Genomic DNA, 18,526 nt, shown 5'->3' with positions numbered 1-18,526 from the left:
GGATGAGTGACTTGGACGGGGTATGGGACGCGTCAAGGCCGCCTATATGGTGATGCGCAACGTGGTTGCCGCTGCCTTCAACTGTGCCCCCTACCCTCTCAAACACTCAGCCATCCTGGACTCAGGGTCGACGATCCACATCTTCAATGAAGTGTGCAGATTCCTCGACTACTATCCAGCACCATTCGGAGATTTCGTCCTTGCAGGAGACTCAACAGTGGTAATCCACGGGTACGGAAATGTGGATATCCGCGTCCAAGGGCCGCAAGGTCCATCGATCCTCCGACTCCGAGATGTGGCTCATTGCGCAGACTTCGCATGTAACGTCGTCTCCTATCGTCAACTACGGAAAAAAGGCTACTACTGGGATACGAAAGGGAACAACAACCACATCCGCAGAAAGGACGACTCGATCGTCTGCGCATTGACCGATAAGTTCGACCAGTATGTGCTAGAGTATATCAGCAAATCGATGACAGCAGCGGCATTTGTCACGCGACGGAACCTTCACAACACATGGACTAGGCGACCTCCTCGCAGTGGGAATGAAAGCCTTTGGCACCTACGGCTTGGCCACCCGGGACCTGAAGCGCTCAGGCACCTCGTGGGCCAATCTAGGGGGGTGAAGATCAAAGGGATCTCCACGGTCGAGTGCGATGCTTGTGGAGTGGCCAAGACCAAACGCCAGATCCGCCGGCAAAGACGAGTCCCACCTGAGAAAGCTGGAGTCCGGATCGCAATCGACTTTCACGACGTCAGCGGAGATCCTGACTCTGCTTCAGCCATGCTGGTCACAGACCGGTACTCGGGTTACATCTGGGACTACTATCTCCCGGATCGGACAGCGTCCACAATCATCACCACCATCAAGCACTTGCTCAAAACGCTCGAACGCCAGCTCCAGTGCAGACCCGAGGTTGTCGAATGTGATAACGAGATCCCAGGCAGCCACCAGGTGAGTGACTTCCTGAATGTTGAGAATGGGATACGCCTAGAGCCCTCCGCACCTTACACCCAGAGCCAAAACGGCGGCGCAGAGCGCTCGGGGGGTGTGATCAAGGAAAAAGCTCGTGCTATGAGAGCCGGAGCAAAGTTGCCTTCCTTCCTTTGGGTTGAGATCTGGCGTGCTGCGGTATATCTCTACAACAGGACGCCCAAGTACATCTATAACTGGAAGACACCGTATGAGCGCTTCTACACTTACTTCGCGTTTAGGGACGGCGTGGTTGTCACGGACCGGAAGCCCGACCAGACACACCTCCGCGTATACGGCTGCAAGGTCTTCGCGATGACACCCGATGCGCTCAAGAAGAAGAACCGGCTGCAGCGACTCGAGCCACGAGGTTGGATAGGATACCTGATCGGGTACAACTCGACAAACATCTACAGGATCTGGAATCCGTTGACCAACAAGGTCATCTCTACTCGAGACGTGACGTTCAATGAGAAGGAGACGTTCTCCGGAGACATCCAACATCTTAGGGATGACCTGAGAGCGCTCAGCGAGACAGAACTCATACGCCGCCTCACCGCGGCCGAGGTCCCACAAGGATCTAGTGTCAACATTGACGCGTCAACCCAAGAAGAAGACGAGGAACTCAGCGCCTTGCCAGAGGAACCAGCGTTTGAGCGGGAGGTCGCGAGTCATCCACCTGGAGGGTTTGAACGTGATCCGGCGATCGCGCAGGGTGAGACTGGCTGGACACCAGTCGTAGGAGACAGTAATCAAGACGAGTCTAACGGGACTGATCACCCCTGGACGACCGCTCGATTCGCTCCCTACCTGACCCCGGAGACTTGTCCTCAACAGCCTGCTGCCCTCTTGGCCGCTGCTATCAGAGAACCTACCGCGATGGAAGGAGGGAAAAAACCCCCTCAGTTACGAGCTGCGAAGATGGTGCACGTCCCACCTAGCGCTGGCACTTCCCCGGGCCGAGGCGGTGCAAATGGAACCCCTCGTGTTATCCCAGCTCCGATCAGTTGCTGGGCGGCCGCGTTTAACGCCGGTCGACTAGCGTCTGTGAAAGGGACCTGGGATGGCAAGGTGGTGAGTACGCGGAAGCTCGAGAAGCAGGCGAGCTCGGCCGGCTGCCACCCTGATAGCGGAGAACCTGCAAAAGAACAAAGGAGATCTGCTAAGCTGACGGACTCCTCCCATCCCATGACCCAGTCTGCAAAGCTAACAGACGTAGGTCGTCGGCGGATACACCGGCGAGATATGCCAGCGTTACCGAAGACACACAAAGACCTTAAGAATCATCCTCTGGGTGATCTGTTCCGCGAGGCAGAAAAGTCACACCTTCAGAACCACAAGGAGATGTGTTCGTGGAGAGAGATCCAGAGACAGGACATTCGAGGCAAGGAGTTGCTGGATTGCATGTGGGTCTACGTCTACAAGTTCGACAAGCATGGGTGGTTCACCAAGTGCAAGGCCCGCCTCGTTGTACGAGGTGACCAACAGGCCAAGTCAACGCATGAAGAGACCTATGCATCCACACTTGCAGGACGGTCATTCCGAACGCTCATGGCTATCGCCGCGAGATTTGACCTTGACCTACTCCAATACGACGTCGTCAACGCCTTCGTCAATGCTGAACTGAAGCAGGACGTCTACATGCGAATGCCACCCGGTTACCGGAAGCCTGGCTTGATCGTTAAGCTACAGAAGGCACTCTACGGTCTACGCCAGTCACCCTTGCTATGGCAGAAGGAATTGACTGCCACCCTTACGAACCTTGGATTTAAGCCCGTCCCCCACGAACCATGCTGCCTTTTGAAAGATGGAATCATGGTCTTCTTCTATGTGGATGACCTTATCGTCGCCTACGAAAAGAAGAGTCAAGGGATCGTCGACTGGACAATGGCCAAGCTTCAAGAAAAGTACCGACTCTCGGGGGGTGAGCCGTTACAGTGGTTCCTCGGGATTGAAGTCATCCGAGACCGGAATCAACGCATGATCTGGCTCTCGCAGTCGTCCTTCGTGGACAAGATTGTCAACCACTTTGGAGTTCAAGGAGAAGGAGCGAAGGACCCGTCTACACCAATGACCGTCAAAGAGCTGTTTCCCAACGAAGATCGCGCCTCAGCAGCATCAACCCAGGGATACCAACGCAAAACTGGTTCGGTTTTATACCCTAGCAGTGATCACGCGGCCCGATATCGCATTCGCGGTATCCCGGCTTTGCCGATTTAATATGAACCCGAGTGACAAACATCACGCGGCCGTGGACCACCTACTTCGGTATCTCCGGAAGACCAGGACACTTGCATTACAGCTCGGTGGAACGGAGACATTCGACGTCTATAGCGACGCCTCCTTCGCAGACAACACTATCGATCGAAAGAGTTCACAAGCCTACGTCATGAAGCTCTTTGGAGGGACAATTGGCTGGCGTGCCAACAAGCAAGACACCGTGACTACCTCTACGACAGAGGCGGAGTTGCTGGCACTTGCGCAGGCTGCTAAGGAGTCCATGTTTATCTCCAGGCTGATCAAGGAACTCGGCGTGACTCTCGACGACTCAAGAATCACTATCCAATGCGACAACACGCAGACCATCCGGCTGATCAACGCCGACGTGGCAGTTCTGCAGACCAAGTTACGACACGTCGACATTCATAACCACTGGCTACGCCAAGAAGCCCTCGCTGACCGCATTGCGGTCCGACATACTCCCACAACCGATATGATCGCGGATGGCCTCACGAAGGCGTTGCCCGCACAGCAGTTCGAGAAGTTCGTCAAACAGGTTGGCCTGGTGGATATCAAGGACCGGATCCAGGAGAGGAGACTCAAGGAGCTCGCTGTGGAGGACTTCCTGAAGGCAGAGGATGAGCTGGATGGAGGAGAAGCCCAGTGGATGGATCAGATGGAGGGTCAACCTGACGATGGAACTATGGACTGCGCAGACTGAGCCCTGCTGGCCAGTCTGGGGGGGTGTGTTGAACATAAGGGTGGTCAGTGCAGAGTCACGGGTCCTAAGATTACATGTGGAGACGTGATATATCTCAGGGGCAGATACACGTCCGGAGATACAACACAAGAACAGACGACCAACTGATCGGATACAAATGAACCGAATACCCGTACTGTCTGACAGCTCTAATCCCTTCACAAGCAAGTATCTAGAGCCATCTAAGTGGACCGGTTTCTGTACCATCAAACCGCGTATCGAAGAGCCTCACAGCGAATGTATTTTTGAGTATAACAAGCCGGAACTCCTGCACATAGTGACTTCGCAGAGTGAACTCTCTAATGAAGAAGGCTTTGCGACGTACATTTCCCACAGAGATTGGAAAAGCGTCCACATCGTCAGTCACGAGTGGCTAAAGGAATGTCTCCGAGCCGGCAAAAGAATAGAAGAAGGGCAATTCAGATGGGAGCTGCCGGCGCGGATGGAAGATCCTGAATACAACTATTTACCCACCGCCGATTTAAAAGGTCAAAGAGTACTAAAACTTCTAGTCAAGACTAGAAGCATACAAGTGAAACTTGCCGCTCGCTGCAGCGGCTTTTCGTTCTTTCGTCCGCACCACCGTCCAAGCTCAGCGAGCTAGAGCGACTGAATCAGTTGTATTGGTATCCAATGAGACCCATCGATTCCAACTCTTATTACCAAGTGCAGCACGTAGTCAAAGCTAGATGAATGCGATGTTCCGTGGTTGTCTTTTGTCTGGTCTACGCATGGCCTTCAACTTTGGAGGCTCTCGTGATTTCGATGATATCCGCACACTGATCTGGGATGCGGGTCGTGAAAGATTGAGGCTTCATGATAAGGAAGAAGGAATAGCAACGCCACCGTTCAGCGTCGCTGTTTTGGTCCTTTTACTTGCGTCTGGGATAGTTCCTAGTCCGGTACACATGTTTCATCTGTTGCCTCGCGCCTGAGTGTCCGAGTGCGCCGGCATCGTGTAGAGTGGCATGCTAATGACCTGGCTTTTTAACTAACCACTGTGAGCGCCCAAACTGGCTCTGAGCATGTCTGCATTTCAATGAGCTTTCTTTGCAGGGTCTTGCTTGGTTCGATGCTAGTGAGTGAGGATCAGAGGCAAAGCAATGATTGAGTGCGGATCAGCTTGTTCCCTCCGCGTATTGAAGTGGACCGGATTTGTGAAAAGAAGATGTAATGAATTGGCAGCCGACAGCCCACCTGATGAGCCTTCTGTGCGACTTCGCTGTATGCCGTGGGAGGTCTCCCGGTGTGGTGACCAAACTGACGGAATCACAGATCTACCACAACCCCCGCAGCTATTCTACAGACGACGCCTGCGGAGAACATATTATCGCAGATTGAACATCGGAGCGTCTTGCGCCGTTTTGCTATTGATCTGACCATGCTAGTTTACTTTGCTCAAGCCAAGGCTGACGTAGCATTGCTGGCAATAATTGCTGGGAAGACGATATCCTCAAATCGTATTGGACCCTCAGACCCCGCCGAGTCGATTGGTTTCACAGCCTCGCAGCAGATAATTGCTAGTGACTCCGTTCCGGACTGCTCTTTGCTCCCCCTGTCAACCAGCTTAGACGACAGTGTATTAGCGCCAGATATTGCAGATTATGAGTACATTCCCGCTCGATCCCTTTCGGGCTGGGAGTCATATATCATGCTAGTTTAACACACCCTAGCAAATCTCCGTACTGCTGACTTTACCAGTGGTGAAGCCCCTGCTTCTGGGACGCCGTTTGAATATCGGCCAATATCGGTTTCGAGGCTTCAAGCTGTCTTGCCTCCTTCAGATAGCACAGGTATCAGAGCTCTTGGGCTGAACCGGGCTTTCGTCAGTAGGGTTGGCACGGCCCAGGACAGATTCCCAAGGAACGGTGGATTGCGATGGTGAAAGAAAACGCTTTTTTGGGCGAGACAAGGCGCTGCGATGCAAACCGAGGCAAGAACCGGCAATCCAGGGAGAAGCTGCAGTTGTCGAGTCTCGCAAAAATGATGTTACAAGCTGCCGACCGCAATCCGAACAGCCGCGCACCGGTGGCACGGATGTCCGCCGATCGACACGACACGGCAACAGTCGACGTCGCCATTCTTCTGATGCTTCATCCTCGCTACTCGCCGTCATGAATGAGGACCTAGCCTTGCGTCAATGACGTTGACACCTCAGCAAGGATGGCGTACACTAGGGCCGACACAACAACACTACGCCACCCTACAGGGGAGGACAAGAACGTTACGACTAGGGGGTCTGTCGGCCCAACAGTGCGCAAGCCTTCCTGACGCCGAGCCTCAGGACAGTGCACAGAAGGGCTCTCTTAAAGGCATTGCCGACCCCGTCGTGCCCAGATTGCACCTTGGACTATGGAGCTCTCAGTCAGCTTCCAAGCGATCTGCTTGGTACGCTATCCTTGTGCTACCTCTTGGTGACTCCAAAGTGGTAGGACTGACTGACTCTCTCGCCGACACGGGCCTAGCAAGTGGGTATATCCCTGTGTGTAGAGGAGCGGGCGGAACCAAATTCGTGGGTGGAAGGAGGGATATGAAGACGGTGGTCCTCAGGTCACGAAACAAAAATTCTCAGTGCTATGGTTCCAGGATGGCGAGTATCTAGCGCGACGTGGGGATAACATTTAGCTTTTGTCTTTGGGTTTTTGCTCGTGGCGCCTTGCTAGCAAGATACGAGTATTCAGCAAGTACGGTGCCGACGATACTCCTATCTCTGGTGACAATGCTGCATCAAAATTTCCAGCCACAGTGGAAGACAGGATGAAAGCAAAGAGGGGTCGTGACGATGGGTCTACAGTCTCAACAGATTCATCTGTGGGTAGGTGCCGTAGCTACGCGCATCCATATACGCGCTGATCACAATTAGACAACGGTTATCGATCATATGCCCCATCTCATAGTCCAAAATCGGTTGAAAAAGGCCGAGGCTGTCACAAAGCCTCATGCACGCGAATTTACCAGGACGAGGTATGCGATGGACCTAATCAATTCTGCCATTGCCGGACAGAAGCCGAATCCAGATGCCATGAGAGGGGAAAGCGCTGCCAAAAATGCCGAGATACAAGAGGTCAGGGGACGAGGGCTTTCTAATTGCCAAAACTCGCCCTCGACTACCGTATCACAACTTCGAAGAAACCTGTCGAGGCCCGAGCCCAAAACATTGGTCAACCGGTAAGTAAGGCACATAGTCTTTTTCTGATGATATTTTTTCATTGTCCCTATCTCAAACAATAAGGAGGGGAAAAGTACCTACTTATATTAGTCGGCCTTCTTCTGATCGGGGCGCGGCTAACTTTTTGGTTCACTGCTGATCGCAGGCGATGCAGACCCCATGCTCTCACCCAATCCACGTATTTTCGATGTAGTATCCTGGAAAATAGCCGTCGCATCTGATTTCATGTCAGTGGAGGCGGGTACAGCTCGTAGCCCTAGGCACTCTGTGAGAAGACCAGATCAGGCCTGAGTACCGTGATCCGCAACACCACCATCCGAGACTATCGCAGCGCACGTTGAAACAAGTGCGGCTCCATCATTACCGCCAGAAATATTTCCGTGCCCGTCTGGCAACAACATGCGGTACCCTTTCGAAAATAACTTCAAGAACTCTCTTGCTCCTGGTTTCGGCGGTGCATCAAGGCCCTCGACTGCTCTAACTACTATGAGAGAAAGGTACACAGGTACCAAAGGGCCTGTGACTTCGGAAGGAGGAGTCTCCGGCATCGGATCTAGCGCAAGTGGTTGTCGCTGTCCCAGTCCTAAGCTTGAAGTGGCTTCTCCTCCTAGGCCACCGTCTCCGACATTGCAGAGCTCAGGCCCAGCGGGCCTAACCAATCCTTTGTCGAGCTATGAGCCTTATAGCTCCGCAGGGTCCGCATGCATTCTCAGCATTCTGATGGTAATGTACCATAGCGTAATTACAGCCACCGTACTCGAAAAGGCTGCCTGGCTTGCCGCAAACGAAAAAAGAATGCGACCATTGAAAACTAGAGTTCAAGTACAGTTCCCAGCGTAATCTATACTTCATGTATCCATGCTGACTGCGGGTAGGTCGCAATTATATTCGCAGCGGGTTGCCCCGCCCTGGCTACTTACCGCATCGGGGCACTTATCGGGAGGTTAACGTCCGAGAACCTCGGTCATTTTGTTAGGGCCCGAAAACCTCAACTATATACAGCTCTCCTCCTACATCATACCGCTACAGAACACTGAAGCGAACCTAGTCATGGCAAGACAGAGGCTGAACAGCTTGCCACGAGGCCAAGGACATTTGTTGTTGGTGTGGACTGTCCCATCTCAAGGGTAGAGACCAGCCAATAACGCGGTGCAATAATCCGACGTCCGCTGCGCCATCCGCTGCTCCCCGCACCAACAAACCTCTCCCAAGCCGTGTCAGCACTGAGGAAATTCCACAACAGGCTGGTCTTAATATTTGGAAGGGCTATGAAAATACTGAGAATACCGTGTCCTCTCATCAAAATGCCAAGACGAGTCACGCCACCGACCAAAGCCATACGTCGAAGTCAGACCAAGGACAAGCAAGAATCTCTGGCAGCTCATACCAAATCCATCGACAGGCTGAAAGGTGGCATGCGGAGCCTGATCCAAGGAACCCTCTACCTCTGTTCTCTCTGACTCGTCTGGCGAGTGAGGCAGTAGCGTTTTTTGGATGGAGCGGTAAGCTTCCGGTCCGATGCCGCCATAGCCTTATTTGTTCCTCTAGTACCGCCGCTACTCTTTTATCAACAACATTCAACTCTTCAGGCCATAGTACCTGCCATTCGGAAATCCGTGATCACGGATGAAGTCAAGCTCACAGGATTGAACGGAACCTGCCTGTTGTCCTGCCACCCACAGCACAGCTAAGTGTCTTACATAGCGCATGAGAACCGTATGTGATGGTAAGTCTACACTGCCACAGGCGTTCTAAGTGACAGTTCGATATTCGCAACTATGAGACCATACCAAAATGCTCACCACGGCCATCACGCATGAGCTGTATCATCACTGTATCCTTTACTTCAAGCCTCCGTCCGCCTATACTCTCAAAACCCTCAAACACGTTCTTTTGTACGTTCAAACGCACTGTGATTGGCAGCCAATCAGCGTTCACTCGAACGTCAATGGATATGTTAGAGCCAAAACACAGCAGATATTCTCCGTCCTCCTCGTCCCTTCTCCCCGCCCCTTCGTCCCTGACCCAACAGCGGCCGCCGCGCCCACGTTGCCAAGAGTATACCCGGCTTTCCGAACCACTATCCGACTGCAAGCAGACTCTAGTTGCCGAGATATTGACTGAGTGGGCGATCTTCGGCTTCTTCAAATAGGAAACTGTCGAGGCGATCCGCTTGCGTTTTCTTGGTGGGCTCATGCCTGGCAATGCGACAGTCTTCGAATCAATCCGAGCCTCAAGTCTAGTAAGTTGTTCGCGAAGTGCAGCAATCTCGGCGATAACGTCTTCTCTGTCGTAGTCAGGGACTGTGATAGTATCGCCGGCATGATGAGTTCCAAGATTGTTGTTCAGATTGATGCTGATGGCCTCATTGTCCGTGCTCGCATCAACGGGTTTGAGCTCTTCGTCTGCTTGTACTCGGGTGTCGTTGAGGTTCCGGTCAACCACTTCCTCATCACAAGGCTCGTTGAGCAGGACGGTTTCAGTGACGTCGCATTCATCATTCGTCCCGCAATCGACCGCATTTCCAGGTGAGAAGGGGCGATCACTTTGTTCGGAGTCGATTTTGACATCCTCATTCTCATTGTTACTTCTTTCTTCGTATCCGATCTCGGCATCGCCGAATTCCTTGTCGCTGGCTTTGTGCTCGCCGCGCCTGTCACCACTACGTCGAAAAACGTCCTCGAACTCGCACTCATCGCTGCTGTGACCAGCGTCATCGTCGTCACTGTCGCTGTCGTCGCTGATGTAGATGATTTCTGTCGAAGGTGGGGCAGAGATGGGAGAGATCACTCGAAAAGACTTAAGAATTGCCATGCTTGCTTTGAGAGTGGATGGGAGGGGAGATGAAGGCAGAAGATTGAGAAGAAAGAAGAGAGGCGACGGCAAGAGAGGAGGGAGACCAGGGGCTTTAAGTACCCATGAACGGCATGGGACCTCGGGATGTAACAAAGTTCTGGCACGTGAGCTGAGATCTCGCCGCCATAGCTGTCCTCCTTGAGCCCGGTTCTTGATTGATTGGACCCGCGAGACGTCAAAATGAAAGGTTGGCCGTCAAGAATCCTGGCTGCGGATGCATAGCAACGACCAACTCGCCCACTACCCAGGATACCAAGGCTGGCCTTCTGAAAAACAAGCCGTGTCAATAGACGTGAAAGACAGACAGCGAGTTTGGACTCTGCCGATATTTCCAGGACATACATCTAGAACATTACGTCTAGGTGTTGTTCCAGGTCACCGATGGCGAAGGGATCTAACAGACAGCTCAGCAAACACTAGGCCTGTCTGTTTCAAGTAGAAGAGGCCTCAATCATCCTGAGAAGCCAAAGACGCTGTCTTCTCAGCCTGGGCCAATATTTCAGTTTCTCCGTTCCCTACAGCAGTAACTCACCTTCGGTATTTTAAGTGCCGGTGCCCTTGCTGTCAGCTCGAGTACAAAGGTCAAGTTGCAGGTTGGGTGACATGGACACATCTATACTACCTTAAAGACATTGATGTCAAAGACTAACAATGCATCGTCATTCGCTCGTACTTCATACCTCTAAGAGGAAGGAGAAACAGAGAGGGGTTTCATGCTCGGCGACCAGGGTGAGAGATTAGCGCTTCGGACCGTGGTTCGACGGAAAATATATCCGGTTCGTTTGCGACGGAAAACGAAAGAAAAGCTCATATGATTCATGGGAATGTGAGGTTGACGAGGAGGGCCAGTCTTACTACGTCCTCGTTAGCGAAGCGATGCAACGAACCTTTTACACGTACAACTGGGTCCCAACAGAGACCCAAGGTGGGGCCTCAAGCAAGGACGATAAGAAACATGGGAAGAAGAAGGCAACATGATGATAAATTCAATGAAGACATTCATTTAGACGAGAATCGTTTATCCCTGGCTCTGTATCCTGTACCCAATTGATTAATGCCAAGTGCGGGGCAATCCCACCCCACGGGTTACCCAAAGTATAAGATAGGTCGACCAGCCTGTTCATTTCACCACATAACCCACATTTGCACTCCACTTAAGCGACCCAGATTTTGATATACACCCTGACGAGGAAGATGACCGAAAATTCACTCTACGATGGACCGGAAGCCCAAAAAATACTTCGGAGGAGCCTAATTCGATGGCACGCAGCAGTTGATGCTGCTGCGTCCTGCCACTCTATCCCTACGGAGTGCACGAACCTCGTCAGCGTCCTTGGTACAATACCGGCTCTACCAAGGAGCATCCCTAGACATTTGAAATCAATTGCCGGGTGCTCGACCTGGGATAATCTTGATACTGATTACAGTCTCCGCGCAAAGACTGGCAAACCGCTCGAATGCCAACTCAGGTCGCGATATCCCCTCCGCTGTATCTTGTCAACCTCGGAGAACTTCCGTCGCTGGGACGAGTCATCCAACAACGGAATTGCATTGTTCATCGTGGCTTGGGCATATGTATTAACTGTCAGTCTCGCAGAAAGGCAGGGACTTGAGCTGGAATACTTCGACACACCGATCGCGCCTTCCACAGCCCGACGAATCATGCTTGATCTAGGCGATATCGACCGGCAAGAACTACTATGGTGGAAGGCGCTTCTTTCGCATGGTATCCATTGGAGGATGACTGATGGATCCATCATGCCATGGGCCCTGCACACCGATGACCTTGAATTTGGAGTCACTGGTGACACCTCAGCTATTGGATATCCGCATCCGCCCACTTCGGTAGAGGCAGCACAATATATCGAACGGCTTTCTCGTGCCTACAAGCTGGGAACGCAATCATCGGCTGCACTGGCATCAGTCATTTGCCTTCCTATTCATCGAACGGGTCCCAAAGGGCCCAGCGTCATCGAATTCCCGGAACCATCTTTAGAAGCAACAAACCTAGCAACGACATCAAATCTAGTCAACCTTCCACAAGACTTCGAGCATCTCGATTACTACATGACGCTTAGCACATCGAACAAAATCGGTTGTTGCCTGTATACCATCCTTTGGGAACATGGCATCACCTGTAATCACGCAGGGGCTTGGGTGGGTGGAATGCGAGCTGTACTAAAGCCTCTGATTCAAGAACAACGATTGGAACTCTTCGCCAAGGCCCTTTCTTTTACGAAGCTTGCCCCGTTGTGGCTCGGTATCACGCTTTGTGGTCAGACTGTAACTCTCAATCGCTTTTCTCAGTCGCTCGATGATCTCTACTGGAAGCCGTGGCCAAACGCAGACATGGGTAGATGGACCAGCACGGCGCAGTCTTTCCTAGATTTAAGAGCCAACGATCCCTATGTGAAGAACGGCATGGTATCCCGGGCCGATGTGTGGCGACTTCGATTCGACTGCGACCAAGAATACGCAGATGACGATGACGATTACTCACTGCCACCTCCAAACGGTTGGCAACCTTTCGGCAACATGAGGGTTGAAGATGTCGACTTACAGCTGAGAGGACACCTCAACTGCTCCCATCGATGGAAATTGAGCAATTGGTCCTGGTCTCATGGCATTTCTTTATCCCACTTCTTCAAGGAAGATCAAATCCCTCAACCTTCAGTGTCAGAGCCAGCCATCTTTGAGCAGGCGCATTTCGCTGATAATGACGCGGCTATTCAGACCAATGTTTCAAAGCAAGCTACGGAAGAAATGTTTCGCTGGTGTCGTAACCAGGTGGAAGAGGGCTTCAGTTGCTTTGTTGCTCCAGGCAACTCAGGACTGACCACAGTAGGCGATGAAAGCCCGCGGCGACCCACACTGACGAGAGATAAAGTAACTTCTTGGGCGGAGAATGTACCAGTGGACTGTGAAAACGCAAGTACTGCCAGTGTATCTACTGACGGGTCGTCCTTTATCTACTAAGCAAGGAGCCCGCCCTGTAGTCTGAGTGCGTTAATGAAAGGCAAGGAATTTGGGAACAGCTCATCGCATGATCTGATCTACTGGCTAGGAAGTTGTGACTAAGTTGTGAACCATTCCACATGCTCGCTCCGCTGAGCCCAAAAATGGATTCATGTGAGAAACAACCGGGGTTGATTCCAGCCTTCTTCTCCCCATCCCAAATGAGGACGGGCTGGTCCCGTTCATCGTGGCTCTTCACCACCCCAGCGGAGAATATTGTAATATCCGACAGACGCGGTTTTTAGCGCTATTATCTCCGGACAGAAGGGTCGATCTAAGAGTAGTTTGTCCATGCACTAGCTGTCTGTCTGGAATCCGATTCGGAACCCTTCACAATCAAGGGGCATGCAGTCGAGCCCAAACAACACGTCAAGATCCTCGGCGTCATCATACACCACCAGCAGCTCAGAATAAGCCGGATACTGGCATGGAGAGATTGTTGGGTGGTCAGCCTCGTCAGCTTTGATGCGAAGGGTGCGTACAACCTATTATTCAAAGAGAGACTGATCCAGAGAATGAGGGCGAGGGGTATCCCAGAAGACTGACTGACTTAGGTAGAGGCGTTCTGCTCGGATCGGACAGCGACATTTCAGGCCAAAAGGGCAAACGTCAGAGGTCCGGGATTTGCCTCACAAACCGGAATACCGCAAGAATCGCTAGTGTCACTGATTCTGTTCCTGTTCTTCAATGCGGATCTCGTACAGCGGAAGATTGACTGCTGCGTTGGGGCTCATAGCCTTCGTCGATGACTTTACCGCATGGGTCGCTGGTCCAACCGCGGAGGGCAATTCCGAAGGGATCAATGCGATCATCGAGAAAGCAATGGACTGGGAGAGGGGAAGCAGCGCGATATCCGAGGCGGAAAAGACAGCAGTCATACACTTCACTCGGAGTGTTCAGATCCGGTCTCCGCCTTTTGCAATTTCAGATCCAGCCGCCGAAACAGGTGAGTGGGGCTGCGGGCGCGGCAACACGGCGTTTTGCTTAGGAGGCCGGGTGCACGGGACTGGCCAGACGGATGTTCAGGCCACCGCCGGTCATTACTGCCCAATTATCTCGAGTAGCTGTTGGTTAGCTTCAAGCTTGACGCCATTTCCGACTTCACACTCACCAGTCAGCGCCTGCGTTCGATTCAAAATTAAGGGAGCAACTTACGCGCCGAGGCAACTCAGGGCGCCCGGGAGTGCCGTCTTGAATCCATCTTAACATCCATTGCGGTTTTAAACCATGCCTTCACGGGCACGGGCGCCTCTTCATTTGCTTTGTCAACCTTGCCATCTCTTCCACCAAGCATCGTTTCTGTCCAATGCCCTCTGATCTAGTCCCTTGAACCTGGATCATGTCTAGGCGGCGACCAAATACCATCACCATTGTACATCGACTTGCCGGATTGTCATTTGCGCATGTCGACCCGGTCGACACTGCCCCAACTGCGATAGCTGCTGGGGGTTGATGATCTGCCCTCAACACCAATTTTTCAAGTCCTCGATGCTAAGTCATGTTCTCATCAGGCATCCCTGCTGCTGTTGTGAAAGGATAATCCCAGAGCAACAGCGAGCGATCAAACTGACAAAATGCCACAACTGAAAAGGAAAGCAAAAAAGCGAAACAGAGGGACACAGAGGCAAAGTGCTCATTGGTAGTTGGGTGTTTCCGAAATTCCATAGCTTTATATAACGACACCTTTGTTGGTTACAGGTGTGTACTGGCATGTAGAGGGACTGACGCTCGGCTAAATTATGACAACAATCGCATCTCTACGCTCACTGTTCCCGCGACCTCCAACTACGGCAGCATTCACCAAAAGCGAGGCCCAGGAACCCAGAGGCCATCAGCCAGATGACAGAGACGGCCAGCCCGGCCAATGACACCCACCGTCTCCATGTTCCGGCCGCAACAGCCTCATACCATAACTGTGCCCAGTCATATCGCAGCCACTCCAGCCCTCTCGCGGCATGAATATGCCCAAACACAACCAATTTAGGCCTGGCACAGCGAGAAGCTGATCGCACCCTTTGCCTCCGTCGTCGAGGTGGGTTCTGGGTGGCCCATGTCCGAGAAGAATATCGGTCCGGGGTGGCACAGAGCGCACCCAGCGCATCGGTGACGTCGCGTCAGGTCCATACTGAAAGGCCCAGCTGCCACAGCGCGGCGTCCAAGGACTGCCGAACACTCGTACAGATCTTCCCTTGACCTCGAGCTCCAGTGCCTCGTGCTCGAGGTACCGCACGTCTTCCCATATCAAATCGCCACGGCGCTTGCCGACGTGACGCTCGAGCTCGCGGTTCGGGCGGGCAGCGACAAAAACGCCATCGAGGAGGAGATCATGGTTGCTAGCGATGATGATTTTGTACTTGTACGACAGTGCGGCGAGCCAGGACAGCTGGGCTTGAAGCTCGTCAAAGGTGCCAAACTGTGACAGGTCGCTGGCGTGCACGAGAATGTCGCCTGGTGGGAGTAGGTCCAGCTTGGTATTGTGCGTGTCAGAGATGTAGACAACGGTGACAGCGGCCGAGTCGACTGTCGGATGGATCACCTCGGTTCCCAAACCTCTAATCGGCTGCCTACGGCGAGTCGTATCGTATAACCAGTCAGCAACCTGTTGGATGCGGCTGTATTGTTGCGGCAACTCAACAAAGGGCCGGCTTATTTCACTGGTCACCATGCCTTCCTTTCCCTATATGCTGTCCGTGTGGTGCGTTTGCTGCATTTCAGCCTCGGAAGCTTTTGGATCGATGGAGAAGGGCGTAATCTGGTGATGCAAAAATTGGATGATAGATTGCTGGATACAAATCTTCTTACTGAACCAGAGTGGCGGCATGCGATAGGAAGGTACCTTGCTTCCCTTAAGTACTTTCCTACCACTCCCTGTCCTGGCCATGTATCGGGTGCTTATTCCAGCGGTGCGATAGGCCACTTGAAACGCCTTACTCTATGGGCTGGACTATCTACTGACACGAGCTCCAGCTAAAAAATACCAAGGGTACCTGCTAGATGCGCGACTGATCGTGGCCCCCACATCCGACTTTTCGACGGCGCTCGACAGCTTCCCCATCTGAGGCGTAGCCCGCGCGACATCGCCGGCCAAAAACTTGATCAAGCTGATCCGCATCGGCCAAGACGGGGTCAAATTTGTTGACGCCGGCTTCGGGCACAATAACCCCTATGACAACCTGATCCATGAGGCATGACGGCGCTTTCCGGGTCACCGTCCGGTGCACATTGACAGCATCAGGACGGGGTCAGGGACTGTGGTCAGCATCGGTGACACACGTTTGAGTTTCACCAATGTCTTGATGAAGATGCCGTCAATGCCGAAGGTAGCGGCGAGTTGGCTGGACACCTGTTATGGAGGGGACGTCTATGAGCATCGTTTCAACTTGAAGTAGGAACCAGAAGAAGGCGAGCTGGATCTTTGCGCGTACGTGAAACTTATCAAGCGATGACACGAAGCTACGATACAGAATTCCTAGTAAATTAAGAACATCAGCGCACGCTTTTGAGGCAACGCAGGATCACCATCCGTCCTTTATATTTTGCCTTAAGTATTCTCGGCGGGCTTCTGGGGACCCACCTTTGTCTGGAATTCATTTGGTCTTAAATTCAGTTCTCAACCTGAAATCTTATGGGAAACATTAGACTTACAATTTGATCATGAGCCCCGTAGCAAGGATTTCCATCTACAATCGCTGCTGCCCCCGGTCTTTCAGGTTGCAGCCTTACCAATCCACAGACGCCATGGCGCGCGGATCAGTATCCATTTCATCTGCGCAATAATGACCACCTTACCAAATCATGTGCCCAGCAGCGCCCCTTCTTTGATGGCCATGACAAACCATGCTACCTTTGTCATGCTGTCTCAGGGCTCTCCCGTCCCAAACCACACAGTCCCAACACTTCCACGTCACAAGACTACAATGCCTCAACCTTTCACCGTCCTAGAACTATTCAAACAACCCGTTTTCAACACAGAACAATCTAGAACCAATTCTGCAGGCTCCTATCGACTCCAATTACGTTCTCCTGTTTACAATATTATCGTTCCAAGACATGATTGTTCCCAACCCGCACTGTCCCAGCACATGACTGGACTGTTATCCTCCCGTGATACCGTCGTATGAGGCGTAAAATGATGCAGGATATAGGTATGTTAAAAACAAAACCAGATCGGCAAGCCTCGTATCAAATCTTCCTTACTGACCATAGGCAGCTGACGTCACAGGCCAGGCCCCGCTGTGCATCATATTAGCGGATGCTAGCTCGCAGATGAGACAGAATACTGACCACGTTGTAAAGCACTAGCCACTCAAACCGCCTATACGGGGGTGAAGTGTGACATCATCCAAAGATCGTTTAAACCATTTCGCTTCCCGCTCTCAAGCGTCGCGGCATCTCAACAGCTGCCTGCTTGCCGATTTCAGAGGATGAAGACGTTCGGTCTACTCTATGTTGCTATTGATACGACTTTGAAATACTGACTTAGGCAGATAATGAAAGTCTCGAACGCCGTGTCATGGCCGCCCGTGGAACAAAGTGGGCCGAGGCCGACCAGTGATAATAGCCTTAATACCTTTAGAGATTATTTCACCATCTCAACGGACAAGCGTGTTTACTTGACGGCATGGTTGTCAATCTCTGTTGGCGCGAAAAAGGCGCTCAACCTCGAACGCTTGATCAGCGGGTTAATTGCATGTCGATGATTAATTCTGTTCTGCATGCGGACGCGGGTTCCATGCAGCACAGAGGCTTAAAGTAGTAAGTCGCCATGAGAATCCTAAAACACAGCTAAGCGCCTGGTAAGCAGTCAGCCCCTTACCCCTAAAAGCTAGCGAGAGATAGATGTTGCCGATCAGGCAAGATTCTGTCCTGTGACCCAGGAGTACTTTCATCCATATGTGGAGTCCTCATTTGATGCATTTATTCTGTCGTTATCGCCCCGGTAAGACTCCTACCGATGCTGGATTCTGACCAATTACCTTCGCTTGGACTTCTGGAAGTCTCATTTTGCACCTTAACAACAATCAATCCACTTTGTTCAATTCCGTGGTGACAGTTATGAGCCCGGGCGACGATACAGCTCCTTGACCTTCGATATCTACAGCAGGGCGCCTACGGCCAATACGCCTGCTGCGAAGCTGTCTACAGCTGAATCGCCGCTGCACTTCAACAGTCAATTGACGCGACGTTTCGCCATTGACGACCACTGGCCAAGGGCCGTTACCGACATCCTCCAGGAGAGCGATCATCTCTCCACGACACATCGAAGCAGGAGAAATCAGCTCCTCAAGACCAATTGAACCTCCGAGACGTGTGGCCTAGGGCTCGAGTACACGCGGGGTCAATTGATGACATTCAACATACACGCGATCAGTCGCGACCATCGAACGACCTCCCCGACGGTCTCCGACAACGCCCAGGGATCCTCAAGATGGACTCTGGTAAGCACAGAGTGACACTTACAAGGAGGGAGGAATGGAGGACATGGCTCAACTCCGTCAGAGCCGTGGCGACCTCCTACGAGGCCTGGGATGAA

The 18,526-nt window shown here is 52.3% G+C and overlaps 3 protein-coding genes across 3 annotated transcripts; 1 reads left to right on the top strand and 2 right to left on the bottom strand.

The window, feature by feature from the left end:
• Positions 1 to 8,898: 8,898 nt before the first annotated feature.
• VDAG_05159 (uncharacterized protein) lies at positions 8,899 to 9,936 on the bottom strand (the record flags this gene model as incomplete). The annotated part of the gene is made up of 1 exon (XM_009654895.1): positions 8,899 to 9,936. The coding sequence occupies one exon, from the start codon at positions 9,934 to 9,936 to the stop codon at positions 8,899 to 8,901; it is 1,038 nt and encodes a 345-aa protein (XP_009653190.1).
• Positions 9,937 to 12,131: 2,195 nt separating this feature from the next.
• On the top strand, positions 12,132 to 13,017 carry VDAG_05158 (uncharacterized protein). Its single transcript, XM_009654894.1, has one exon. It carries the CDS (start codon positions 12,145 to 12,147, stop codon positions 12,952 to 12,954), a length of 810 nt encoding a protein of 269 aa, XP_009653189.1. The 5' UTR covers positions 12,132 to 12,144; the 3' UTR covers positions 12,955 to 13,017.
• A 1,956-nt stretch (positions 13,018 to 14,973) lies between these two features.
• On the bottom strand, positions 14,974 to 17,439 carry VDAG_05157 (metallophosphoesterase domain-containing protein; the record flags this gene model as incomplete). The annotated part of the gene is made up of 4 exons (XM_009654893.1): positions 17,278 to 17,439; positions 16,639 to 17,226; positions 15,086 to 15,557; positions 14,974 to 15,006 (listed from the first exon to the last, which is right to left on the bottom strand). The coding sequence occupies exons 2-4, from the start codon at positions 16,671 to 16,673 to the stop codon at positions 14,974 to 14,976; spliced, it is 540 nt and encodes a 179-aa protein (XP_009653188.1). The 5' UTR covers positions 16,674 to 17,226; positions 17,278 to 17,439.
• Positions 17,440 to 18,526: the final 1,087 nt, after the last annotated feature.

This window comes from Verticillium dahliae, genomic scaffold, assembly GCF_000150675.1.
Source record: "Verticillium dahliae VdLs.17 supercont1.9 genomic scaffold, whole genome shotgun sequence".
NCBI classification, from domain to species: Eukaryota; Fungi; Ascomycota; class Sordariomycetes; order Glomerellales; family Plectosphaerellaceae; genus Verticillium; species Verticillium dahliae.
Note: the sequence above shows the minus strand (reverse complement) of the source record. Positions and strands in the feature narration are given on the sequence as shown.